The 14,064-nt window shown below is 37.5% G+C and overlaps 1 protein-coding gene across 1 annotated transcript in view; it reads left to right on the forward strand.

Annotated features, from left to right (window-relative positions):
• GABBR2 (gamma-aminobutyric acid type B receptor subunit 2) overlaps positions 1-14,064 on the forward strand; it is a 457,858-nt gene that overhangs the window by 100,128 nt on the left and 343,666 nt on the right. Inside the window, exon 2 of the mRNA XM_063164404.1 lies at positions 2,704-2,841. Within this exon, the coding sequence (XP_063020474.1) occupies positions 2,704-2,841 (138 nt within the window). The remainder of the gene's footprint in view (positions 1-2,703; positions 2,842-14,064) is intronic.

Here is a 14,064-nt window from a genome sequence, read left to right on the forward strand (position 1 = left end):
TGGTGGCCACCTGGGATTTCTGAAAAAATCCAGTTGTTCTCAGGGCTCCAGGAGCTCACTTAGAATATGCTCCTCAGACTAGAGGCAGGAAGAAACCTTTTCTCCTGCTTGTCTGTCTGGCTTGGTAGGGCTATTATTTTTATCTGAATGTTTATTCTTTAATGCTTGTGACAGACTGTTCTGTTGCTTGCAGGGAAGAATGTTATACACAGTGTATGTTGTGAAATGTGACATTAAACAAATGTGAGAGTCTGCTTTCTCCCATCTTTATCATTTTTCCTTTAATTTCTGTCCAGTGTGGCCAGCCACAGTATTAAGTTCTTGTTCTTTATCTCTGAGACATACTTTAGACTTTTGAGACAGTTTTGCTCAAGGAATAGGCAGAGTCTACTCTAATTATTCATGGTGGCCTAGAAGAGGGAGAACTGAGACTAGTCAGGAGGAAAGTACAAAGGTGAAAACATGGTAGCCCTTTAACTGAATCACATTGAAGAGAAGCCCAGGTGTTATTGTAGGTACTTTTGATTGACCAGTAATATATTTCAGCAGCGTGAACCTTTCACTTTGGGAGAGATGAGCAAACATTTTGGCATACCTTCCCAAGAGAATTGTTGTGTGATTGAAAAGGGGTTGTCATGCTAGTATATTCATAACCATGAAAAATCAAATTAGAAAGATCTTATACCAATTCTGGACCTCCCAGCAAGCTGACCTGTTGCAGCCCACAATTTCTTAAGTTTACTGCAGGGATAAACATTTTGTAGGCAAATAGAAGTTAAAAATGCATCAGATGTTTTGTGATGTAAGGGTGGATTTTATTTCAGGTAACATACCATAAGTGCTTATCATTTATTTATTCATAACTTTGACATGGCCCTTCACAGGCTGCAACTTTCGACAGTTATTTTACTATTAACATAATTTGTGTTTCATACATGGCTTATATTCTTCTCAAACTGCTACTTAGTGATGCATTTTACATGTGACCTAATAAAAAAATAAAAATAATTATAGTAACTGGTTTTAAGTTGGTACGAAAACCAGTTCAGCAATCTCTTCTGCTGCAGCTTCATGTCATAAGGTGGAAGAGGGAAAATACTTGGCTAAATGTCAATTAAGTGCAGATACCTAAAGCTCTGTGTCCTTGGCTGCTTTTAGATTTAAGAAGTAGCTAAGCCTTCTGGTTGCACTTGGAATAAACTGGTCTTTGAGTAGGGAGTGAAGGAGTAAGAATGGAGGATGCTGCTTCTTCCAATGATCACAGTCTTAATTCCCTCACAATGTGAGCTTGTCACCAGCACATTAAACTGACAGGGGAGCCTCTGCTGTACTGAGAAGTTTTGGGGTTTTTTTCTGCATTAAGAAAGAAAGCATTGGGCTATATTATGCAATTTAAGGGAGTCTATTCATTAAATATCTGTATCATTTTGAATAAGTGGGAGCAATAATTCTATTCTTGCAGATAGAATGCAAATATAATAATTTTTCTTTTAGCATATTAATTCAGTAAGGAGATTAATATAAGCTTCCAAACTTCTTAGTCAAAATCTTTATTCTCTCTGCAGAATGCAATACAATTACTACTTGGATGCTGATAGTAAATGAACTGTTTTATTGAATAGTCATAATGAAATATTGGAGGCTGGTGTGTGATAGTTCTTATAAAGAGTACATTCAAGGAAGACTTTGCAGAGGAGGCAAAAGAGGGCAGAAAACTTGTGTTTCAAAAAGAGATAGGAGTGGCTGTTAGTGGACCAGTGGCAGCTGCTATTGTATTCTGTTGGTACTTCTGACTTCCAGTATGGTTTGGAATCAAGTTCAACCTTTAGGCACATAATTTATTAATACTCTATTGTAAGCTTAGGAATTAGGGTTATTATGAATTATTAATACTACTTTATTCAAGGATTGATATATCTTTTACAATACTGACTAGCATGAGTCTTTTTTTCCTAATGTTCAGTCTTGGTCTGAGTTTTCAATAAAATCCTCTACACCTGAAATAATGATCAAGCTAATTATCAGGGAAGCCAAGAACAGGTCAGGTTAGAAGGACCTCAGAGTGTCATCTAGCCCAGCCTGCCACTCAAAGCTCTGTGAGCTATGAGAGCAGAACAATTAATCCTTAGCACTTCAAAAGAATATTTTATCTTTTGAAGACTTGGTGCTACACTCCTAAATGACAGGCTCTCTGCTACATATTTTTGCACAGAATACTGAGGTTGGACTTTATGTTGAAGCTCCTTAGGAGTCTTCTTTAAAGACAGAACTTTCTTTACAGAGACCATCAGTAGTCTCAAACTTTCCTCCAACTATGAAAGCCCTGCCGACAATCCGGTGTTAAATTACAAATTTTGCTTTGGGAAATGGTAGCTCTAAATGGAGAGAATGTTTTGGAGAACCATTTGCTACTGGAATTTTTTGTTATTTGTCAAATGGTGGTAGCAAAATTCTAGTTTTGTAGAATGAGGTTTTGTATGGTTTTGTTCTGGTTTTGTGATGAGGCATTTTTCCTGTTCTTTTACTATGGCTCATTAGGAGTCCAGAAGAGAGTGCTCGAATTTTTCCTGTTTAGGTCTTATGTTTATGTCTGTGGAACCCCTGATTTTTTTTTCTTGCCCAACTAACTACTCAGCAGTTTACTTCTTAGTTAATTTATTTGTGACATTGAATATTGTCTCTCTCTTTTTTTTTTTTTTCCAGTGTGACAATGCAAAAGGACTCAAAGCCTTCTATGATGCAATAAAATTTGGACCTAATCATCTGATGGTTTTTGGTGGTGTATGTGCAACAGTTACTTCTATCATTGCTGAATCTCTGAAGGGATGGAATTTGGTTCAGGTAAGGCATGGAATGGAATGTATTCTAATGCTGTCTTGTGTGCATTTAAAAAAAAATTAGAAACTTAGCTTTGACGATTTTAAAGCTTAGGATTTTGTGGAATTTTTATGTTAAAAATGTTTAAAAAAATGTTTATTTTTACTGTTTCAGTTTTGAAGGCTGGTTAATGTGAAAAGATTAGTTGCTTTTATAGACTGCTAGATTTTAAGCCTTGGCATTTCATTGTAATCAAAAATGCTTGTGAGTTCGGGGCAGCAGTCATGTGTCTCAGTAGGTTAATTAAATAAGAATAATGTGTCTCAAAAAGCAGCCTAGGTGAAATCAAGTTCAGGCATGGTAGGGGGGCAAACCTACGACTTGAAAAGTTAGAAGAAACTCATCAGGCTTAAATTGTTCTTCAGGGGTATTTACTCAGTCTGTACTCAGTCAGAACACAGTAATTCCTATGCACTTTAAAAGTGCTGGAAGTGCATAAATTCTAAATAGTGACTAGGTTCACGTCTCAGTATTTGACTCACGAAGCACATTTATTCCCAGTTGCTCTTCTTTCTGACTTTCTCAAAGGTCAAGTTTGTGGAAAGGTTTCCTCTGCTGAGGAATCAGAATTTATTAATACTGATCTCTGAAATGCAGATGATAACAGCATGATTTTCTTCATTTATTTAATCATCTGACTAGTGATAATTTTCAGATGGATGGCTGATAACATAGCCATTGAGTTTTGCTTTTCTGATGTGGAAATACCTTGGCTTTCTACTCAATGTTCATATTGCCCAAAAATACTCCTGTATATATATTTTTTCTTAAAAACTCTGAATTATTCTACAGGAAAATAAAAAAAATACAAAACAATTACCTGAGGTTAGTTACAAACAGGCGCCTTTTTTCCACCTGGAATACTCACTGAGAGTAGTGCAGCAAGAACAAATGAGGCATAATTAAGTTTGTGAAGAAGATGATGATCAGAGTACAAATGGGAAAATCTTAGGAGGATAATTAAAGGAGCTTGTTAACTGTGTTTGCAATGCTTGTCAGATCAGATATTTTTTCCTTCTGCTTTGGGATTTTTTTCTGATATAAAAAGCAATTCCTCTGTGAAACCAAATAATAGTGTGTCTCTGGGGAGAATGGAGAAAATAACAGAAGCCTTGAAACTAGCCTTTAACACTCTCTCTTAAAATTGGCCTAGTTCATGACCTATAATGAAGTATGTGCCTGGAACTCTGTTGGTTTTTTTTTTTTTTCAATTTGTCACATGGAATTTCTGTATGATGTAGGGTGTTTTAAACAGCTGGGTTTCATTGTGCTAAAGACCTTTTCATTTGCAGTCAAGTTCTGCCTAATACGATCTGGAAATCAATTTGTTCATGAAGTTGCTCAGTCTGAGGAAGGGTAATTAGAAAGCTTTTAAATTCCTGAATTTGTCAAGATATATGTCCAATTATAGAATAGTATGAAGTATTACTACCAGAGAGCATTTATTTCTCTGTGTTCTACCACTATAGCTGTGACTATGTCTTAAACATTATTTATGATATCAGTTCATCAAGGTGTTCTTGACTGTTTGGGCTTAGTATCCTGTGGGCACTAGATAAATCCTCACATGGCAAAATGGCTCTTTATGTCAGGTTTTTATATCTTGACTGGCTGAATGATGAAAAAAAACCCACAACAGCATGGCTGGGAATTGTGGCAAGGCTTAGTAAATGGTATAGCAGCAGTGGCAATAATCTAAATATTGTTTGAGAAAGTGTTATGTCCTGTAGTGACAGCAATATGTATATCTGCAAATCAGTAGATGTAGCATGTATAAGATAGTGGGGAAACAGAGTACAAATCCTTCCACTCCTCAGGATCCACCGTCATAAGTGTCTCTGATTAAAAGCAGAACTTGAATAGAAGGAGAAGATAGAAATCTGTGGTTCTCAGAAGTGGAGCAATAATATTCAGCCTGATAAAATACAAGGCTGTCCTCCCTCAAAACTTGAGACTTCACCTCAAGGAATCACAGCAAACTCACATAAATTGTTTTATGAAATCGTGATGATGATGAAGTCATTTCATGTTGCAGTCAGGAAGAGGGAAAACAGCACAGAGACAAAAACTAACCTGACATTGTATTATTGAATAGAGGATTTTCATTTGGATGTCTGACTCCAAAGCTCTGTCTCTGTCCTTGTGCCTGCAGTCATGAAAACAAAGCTCTTAACTCTAGCAGGGACATTTTATTTGATTTACACAGGTGTCATGAGGTTCAGCAAAGTGATGACTCTTACATGCAAGATAAAAGCAGGATGATACTGGTAGTCTTGGGAAAAATAGGAATGAAAGAAGAATTATACAATATAAATAAAAGAAAAAATACTTTCCTGACCAAATACAATATGAGGCTTGTTGACTGCAGAACCATTCTCAAAGCCTTTTAGCCCTGATTTCCAAGTTACTTGGTGACTGCTTTTCCTCTGTTGGATGAATTTTTCTTTTCTGCCTTTTCTTCATTCTCTACAGCAAGAAGTTGCCAAAACCAAACAGTGAAACAAAAGGCCAAGAGTATGAATGTACTGGAAATTTTCATATTGCATTTTCTACTCAGGCAATTACAGTAGTGGTGAGGGAGGGGAGGGAAACAGATTCTTGCAATGTGTCTTCAGTCTCTACTTTCCTTACTGTATGCTTTTGGTAATGATCATGTCTTTTTTACTTAACTGGTTAAATCAGGTCACTGACAGCCTGCAACAATGTGAAATAGGGAAGATTATAGAGGTTGAGAAAAGTCTCAGTCTAAAGGTGACATATCTTATTTCCATGTCATATCAAAAAACAGGTACTTTTCCTTCTCCATCTTTAAAAATTCCGATTTAGTTTTGATCAGCAGCAGAAAGGGAATTTGTGTTCTCAATTAGCTGCCTTCAACTGCTGGCTGATTTAATTATCTCTTACTGTAACAAAATTAATTATTTTTTAATGGAGCATTTCATTTCTGTGAAAGGAGCAAGTTGTTTTAGTCTACAAAGTCTTATGGCATCCTGAAGGACTTTCACTGAGATGTGCTAGGTGACACAACTTGGAAAATGCTTTTTGAACAGATATTCTTAGCAGAACAAATGCAGGCACCCACTCCTTGGCCTCTCAAATTAAAAGCCTCGCCGTGGGTAATCTCTGTGTGCCAGCAGTCCTTTGTTGAGTGACAGTCTGAATATGAGTTGGAGGCTGTCTGTCCAGCTTTGATCTCCAGGCTCTGGAGTGGAATCAGTTTGAACTTTTGGTGGTTTAGTTTAAAAGTGCCAATAATATCCTGTGCCTCTGACAGTGGGCCTCAAAGGCACAATAGTGGAAAGTTGCTGTTCTGTAAGGGGAAGACATCAATGTCAAATTCTTCCATATTAATCTTACCCTCATTCTCTTTCAACATGTATTCAAGGCAATTAAAGAGTGAAGAAGAACCATGATGAGTATCTCTTAATATCTTGCACAAGACAAATTATGTATTTTTATTCTGTACATTGAAGCATTCCTGCTAGTATCCAGTTAGTGTGAAATGGAGGAGATCATTAGTTATTCAGTCTTTCTCTTCTATTTCAGTATATCCATCAACTGTTATCTCCATGTGAATTTCTTACAGTGGAAAAAGTATTTTATATAGATTGCTGCTCCTCTTGTTTTTCATTGTCATCTCTCACTTTTCCTAATTGCTTTGTTAACACAAACATGTAATCAGCATGATGATGATGACCACACTGGTCATCTCTCTTAATCTGTGGAATTCCTTCCCAATTTTTGGAGATTCATCTTTTTCTGCCATTGTGCTATTGATGTTCTCTTACAGCCTGCTTCATTTACAATTTCATTTAACTCTGGAAATAAGCTTCTGCCAGAAAAAAAAAAGTATAAATTTTTGTGCTTCCTCAGAATATCTTCTGTTCCTACATATTTTATGCAATCTAGTCATAACTGCTGGCTTGTAGGCAAGTAACTCCTTCAGGCAATACAGTGATTAGATTGTAATGACATTCAAAACTGAGGAACCTTATTTCGGATTCAGCATCTCATGTTAGAAAGTTTTCTAACAAAATTATAGGTACCCTAATCATGATATATTACTGCTTACTCTTGGGCATATTAGATGAGTTCCTGTGTTAGAAAGGGGAGTTGGAAAGGGAAAATTCCTGGTTCTCATGCAAGTAGATATTAAAGAGCCTACCCTGAGATTTGTTTTATTGTCCCAGAGATCCACAGGTATTCAAATCCCACCTCTGAGTTACTGAAAAGGCTGCTGGTGTTCAAGAAAATTGGTGATGTTTCTCGCTTTTGCTTCCCTTCTGAAACAAGGCTGATGTGATTGCACTGTCAGTTCCTCCTAGGAATTTCTGACCAATGGCCAATCACAACCCAGTTTTAACAAGGGATTTCCCAAAGATTGTTAGCTTCTACACATTCTGTGAAAATGAGCTTCTGTGGACAGGGATCCATATGAATGAAGAGGAGGCTGCAAAATGAGCACAGAGAACTTAGGGCCAGCTGTGCTGTGTTGTCTTCATGTCCAGCTGCTGTTTAGGGAAGGGGATTGATGGGATTGAGAAGATTGTTGAAAAAACAGCAGAAAAAAAATTTGAGGAAACACAAAAGAAGGGTGAAACTCAGAAGGGTATGAAGTAGGAGCTGAGGTTTGTATTTGTGTGTTTGTAGAAGCCTGGATACATGTATCTGTAAGAAACCAGGCTTTATAAGGTGTCTGTTACTCATAAAAATTATTGTTAACACAGAATTTCACAGCTATGTTCAAATTAAAATGATGTGGTTAACCAGGAAAGTATGGCAGGTCATCACAGAGATTTCTATACTGGCCACTGAATCAAATTTCTTCTTGTCAATATCTGAATTTTCTAAATCCTTATGTTTTTTACCTGGAGCTCCAGCATGGACACATAAAATATTTGATAAAAGAGTGTGGTGTTTTATTTTCTTTTTAGCCTTTTTCATCATGTTTTCTCCAGTACAGTGAGTTTGTGCTACTTTTGCCTTCACTGCACAATTTTCATGTATTATTAGTCTGAGTAATGAAAAAGGCATTTAAACTAGTCTTTGGCTAAGAAGATTAGCTACTTCTATCTATGTGATGCAGGCAGTCCCTCTTGAAGAGTCCTTTTTCCCACTGGAATACGACCTGATGCACCAAGAAACTAAAATCTTTGTCTTTTTGGCCCGTAATTCGCTATTGTAATCTTCTTTTTTTCTTCTTCTTCTTTTTCCTATTTTTTTTTTCTCCTGTGATTGGAGGGATTTTATAGATTTTCTGTATTTGTGTTGTGCTTTTAATAGACAAAGTGCATGAGGGAAAGACACCTCTTGAGGCCTTATTATATAAGGTGCAAACCCGAGGACATTCTGGTCCTGCTTTCAGGAGTTAGCTGAGCACATGAGGAAGTTTTGCTCACTTCTCTGTAGGAATGCCCAGGAGCAGGAGAAAAGCAGAGTAGGTCTGACCTTCAGGCAGAATTTCCTGTGAAGTTTCTCCTCATTTGAGAGAAGATGTGGTGAATGTGGAGGGAGACAGACCTTTTAGTTCTGCAAATCCTCCCCCTGGTGCAAGCTGCCAGCAGGAGCCCTGCCATTATCAATGAACCCTCCTGAAGATTTGCAGCTGCTGCTGGAGAAGAGGGTGCATGGGGAGCTGAAACAGATGATCAGTGCCATAGCTGCTAATTAGGCTGTGTGTCTCAGTGTGGGGATGGATGCCTGCGTGCACAAGGTAGGGCAGACCTGGAAGCAGTTGTATGTTCACCTTTCAGCTGAGAGAAATGGATGTGGCAGTACAGCAGGCAAGACTGGCCTAGGGCAAAATAATTACTTTAGTGACTTCAGTTACTTTAGGTCCTTTCACAGGGATGCTGAGTCCCAGTGTGTTATTGAAGTTGTAGCCTGGGGGAGAGATTTGCATCACTTTGCTGTTAAGAGATCCACAAAATTTAAACGTGATCCACAAAATTTAAATTGCGAAGTTCAGAAAATTTCCAGACTGAGGTATGGCAAGAAGTGCATGTCCTAAATTTCAAATGCACTGCAAGATATAGAAGGACCTTCTTTTCTCCTGTTCTCCTCTTCTCCTGTTCTCCTCTTCTTTTTCTCCTCTTTTCACCTTCTGCCTAAATATATGACATTGATTCTATGGCTGAACCTGTCTTTGCATCAATTTGAAACTGCCTTCTGTCCAGTGTTCACTTTTATTTAAATATGATGAGCTGCTCTTTTTCATCTTGTTTGTCCTGCAGAAAACATCAAAACTACAATTTATAGTCTAGTTTTTGCCTTTGATCTAGTGTCTAAGGTTCAGTTCATTACATAAAGTGTGAATAAAAGTATTTTAATGCAGCTCTAGAGTTAGGTCAAAGCAGTTCAAGACTGAACCTGTATATTTATTCTAACGCGATTTGCATGTTCTAGCATGCAAATTCAAAAATGGGGTTAAAAAAAACCCTCCATTTTTTTCTTATTTTTCTTCTTCTTAGCTGTTTGGACATATTCATTAAATCACTTTTGTTTAGTGTTGGATCAATAATATTAAATGAATGAATGATGGCCTCAGAAACTGAAACACACTGAAAAGGCCTGGGTGTCACTTTGCCTTGCAATATAATTTATGCTTGGGAAAACATTTAATTCTGAACAAATCAGATATTCCCTCTGTCTGAATCTGAATGGTCTCTTGAACAAAAATAAAATACATTAAAAATATCCCAAACATACAGTGTAATGCATAAGCATTGATGGTTTTTTTTTTTTTTTCAAATACAAAGCCTTGTCTTATAATGCTAACACACATTATTGTGAGGTGTTTAAAATGTCCAGGTTAATTTATAATTAGAATAAATAATGGCTGTGAACTTTGGTATTTGGGGATTTTTTTCCCTCTATGTAATTTTTTTATTGTTGCACTGCTTGTATTGCTGGATTTTTTTTCAGTTGTTCTTTTTTCTTTCCCATTGTGTTAATTTCTATTAAACAGGCCCGAAGTCTTTTCTCATGTGGCTTTTGCAGCCCCAGGCTAGGATAGCCTTGCCAGGTAGAATCTTACTTACCAAAATGTTAAAGCATTGCACCTTGCAGCTATTGCAGAGCTTCCCTCCCTGCTACAAAGGGATCCCTGAGTGCTCCCTCAGGCTGCTGTGTGCTGCTGCCTTTTCTGGAGGGGTCATAGGCGGGGAGGTAGAGAGGCAACTTTGGTTCCCAGCTCTTCCTTCTCTCAACTTCCCTGTCCCTGACATGATAGGCAGACTTAAGATTTGCTTCTTTGTAAAATCGCTTGTAGTTCAGCATCTTTATGCTGAATAAGGATGACTTATATGTGATATGCACCTATTTCTTTTTCAGATTTGAGATTATTTTTATGACACATTTTCTAGTACTTTGTCAGATGTCTGAGGTTTTTTTTATCGTTCAACCCATTGGACAAAAGTGTTGCTAAATTTTGGTGTAGCATTGTGTTTTCACTTGACTTCTTCTGTGAAATCTCATACAATTTGTATGAGACACTAATGCCCCATTAATGACAATATTTGATTTATTCACAGTTAAGCCAGCCCAAAGAATCATGTTTTAATTCATTAATCCCATTGGTTTCATTACTCTGTAACCCAAAAACTTGTCTAGAATCTCCCTTTGCTCAGTGGGAGCATTTTTAGAGTTTCTCAGGAATTACAGCACTGAATTTTGAGCTGGCTCTTGCATTTTCCCCTCTGCCTGACTCTACGAATCTTGTTTCTCTCTCATTGCAACCTCTCTCAGGGAGATCAGAGGCTAATTAGCTGTCCATCTGGATATGGTTTTTCTGCTTTAAAGGTTATATTGATTTAAAGCTATCTTATTTTACTGAAAATCACTTATCTCTTTTTGGGTCGTTTTTGGCAATCATTATTAATTTATTCCAAAATGGTCAGACAATAATATTGTATTTTTCTGACTATTTCAATATTTAAAATATTCTAGGACATCAGTTTCAAGATTCTTTTGCCACCAAATCACCAAATGTGGTTCTTCTGGTTATTTTCACTACACCTAAGATTTCTGCAAAGCTTGAATTGGTTATTTTGGTGTGCTGCTTGTCCGAGTGACTTCTGTGATTTGTCTCTTAAACAAGCAGCACTGAGTGTGCTCTACAAAACCAGCTTGCTGGCCTGTTTCTCAGGAGCCTGCCTGGAAAGCCCTGCCTGGGGCTGTTTTCTCTCCAGTCCCTTTGGCCAGCCTGGCTTGAGTGGCCTCATGTGGAGTGGCACCCTCTGCCATAGCTGCTGTTCTCCTTGGAAACACACAAACCTGTCCACAGTCAGAAGGAAAATACGACAACAACAACAACTAATAATAACTAACAACTAACAAATACAACTTGACAGCTAAGTCAAGGCAAAATTGATATGATAAATTTTGTTCTTTCATACTGTGGCTCCCACAGCCTTAAATTCACTACTTCCTTTCATTGTCTCTCATTTGAATGTTTTTCTTCATGTCAGTGTTCTATTACAGAACAAGGAAAGCATTTTCATGCTGTAAATTAACCTGTTTTTCCCCTGAATGTTGTTTGGCAGCTGTTACTTAGTTACATATTTTGAGGAATAGCTTAATTCATACAAATTTGGCATCAACAGCACCTGGGCATAAATTGAAGAACAAACTAATACACCAAGAAATTGGAAAAAGAATAATCATTGCCATGAAATTTCGAAATTTAAGTAAAATATTTATTGTCCTTCAAAAACAGAAAAAGTTTAATTGTGGTCCATTAAAGAAGTAATTCAATGGAGATGTGTTTATAGAAAAGCAAATGCTAAGTACAAATTCTCACATAATAGAAGCTGTTCTAAGGGCATGATTCTAAAATTCTCTGTAGGGTTCTTGGTATGTGATTCATCTAGGATTGAAACCTATATGGATGACATCTGTTTCAATTTTGGTATTCCCAGTACTTGGTGCACCTGGAGCAGTTCCTGGGGCCTTACAGGTCTTGCTACATGCTTTCTCCAGGCATCAGTTAAGTTTTGAAACAACTGGAAAAGATCAGGCAAATTGAGCAAGTGATAGTTATGTTTTAATTAAACATGAAGTGATTTGGAAGCACATTTACTTTCTTTAGCCTTAGTTGTCACACATAGAAAAACTGAAACCTCAGTGTCAGAGACAATAGAAATTACCAACATAGCTTAAGAACCTCTAGACTCTTGGAAAAAGAGTTTTGCATACAAAATTGTGACTGAGACAATTTTGACTGAAAAACAATACACTGAAAAGAGGAATGTATTCCACAGCTCTTAAGAATTGACTTTTGATGTAATTTCCCTGTCCTCTCATCACATTTAAAACTTACAGCTGTAGATAACTGAAGTAACTGAGTCTAAACTTAGTTTTGCACTAGAAAATAGTTCCACAGTTGCAGGTTTCCAGTCTTTCAGAACCTCTTCTTGGCTGTCTGAATTTTAATTCCAAACTGCAGTTGCAAATCCAGGTTTACTTTGATTTCTTGTTTTACCTTGATTTCATTCATTTTTAGGAGATGTGTAGCTAGAAATTTCTGAACTCTGTGTTAAGCCATAACACTTTATTCTCCTAATTCTCAAAGTAAAGGAAGACATTTCTGCAGTGAAGTGCAGTCTCCGTGTTCCCTTACCTTACAAAGTTCCATGTTATCCAGAAGAGAGCCCATCACAATCTGATTAATAAACTACAGCAGGATTGGCAATATAACCACTACGAGCTTTGTTTGTGTTATGATGCAACACTAAGCTAGGAAAATTCTATAATTATTTATAATTAAGCTACTGTGAGGGCACAGTGTGTATCAGGATGTGGATTCATTATGTTGGTTTGCTTTCTGAAAGTAAGAAGATTAGTGGCACAGCTTCTGGAAGGTTTGTTTAAGTCCTTCAGTATTCAGATAAGGGAATAAGGATGCATGTGACTGGGGAGTGGCAGGTCTCCAGCAGTCTAAAATATTGCTTGAAGTACTTGGGAGCTACAATTTTGTATTCCTTTTAAGCAACTGTCTTCCTGACATAAATCAAGAGTTAATTTGTTCTTTTAAAAGAAAGGCAAGAAAGTTCTTCTGCATAGCTCCTTTGAAAAGCTTGTAGAAGAGCGATGACATTCTGGATCTGAAATAGTTTACAAGTGCCAATCAAAAGCTGGATGCTTTCCTGCATTTTTCCAGTGGAGGGTCAGGGGTCTGGAGGATCTCTCCTGTGATGACGGGCTGAGAGATCTGGGGCTGTTCAGCCTGGAGAAAGGATGGCTCCAGGGCCTCATAAAAGCCTTCCAGTACCTAAAGGGAGGTTACAAGAAAGCTTGAGAGGGACATTTTACAGGGGCATGGAGAGATAAGACAAGGGATAACAGCTTTAGACTGAAAGCAGATAGGTTTAGATTGATTATCGGGAATAAATTCTTTACTGTGAAGGTGGTGAGACAGTGGAGCAGGTTGCTCAGAGAACTCTTGGATGCCCCATACCTTGAAGTGTTCAAGGCCAGGTTGGAGTGGTCTCTGAACAACCTGGTCCTGTAGAAGGTATCCCTGTCCATGACAGTGGGTTTGGAGCTAGGTGATCCTTAGGGTCCGTTCCAGACTAAACTGTTCTGTGATTGCAAACAAACTCGCAAACTGGATCCACTAATCTGTTTGAGAGTATCTGTAGCTGCAAGTAAAAGATCACTCCTGGGAAAGTGTCATACACATGTATCCTTGCTAATAATGGGGCTTTTTGCTATAAAGACACACTTCTGCTAAAGTGATCATTTTCTTTGTGTCTCTCAATTAATTTAAACAATAACTCCAAAAATTTGTTTGGCAAGCAAATTTGAGCTGCTTCTTTTTTCAAAGCTCAGAATGCTACTGAGAAAAGCAGAGTGACTGAGCAAGCAGTAGAGAGGATCAGTATTATGTTTAGCTCTTACTGACTATGAAAATGAAATAAGAGGTAGTATACCTACCTGTATATGTATGCATACACATACATATCCTTTTAGAATTATCCAAAACTGTCCTCAGTCTCTTTTATGGCTCAGTCTATTGCTTGTGGGCACTGGCATGTTTCAGGTAAGTGCATTCTCTTACATTGCATCAGGATGCATTCTCATTCAGAATTATTGGTGACGTGTTTAAGTGGATGCTTCATAAGCAGCCTGCTTTGAAATTTTCTTCCTGTGATTTTCTGTTCTCCAGTCCTTTACCTGTTTTGTTTT

Source organism: Melospiza melodia, chromosome 1, assembly GCF_035770615.1.
Source record: "Melospiza melodia melodia isolate bMelMel2 chromosome 1, bMelMel2.pri, whole genome shotgun sequence".
Classification (NCBI taxonomy): domain Eukaryota; kingdom Metazoa; phylum Chordata; class Aves; order Passeriformes; family Passerellidae; genus Melospiza; species Melospiza melodia.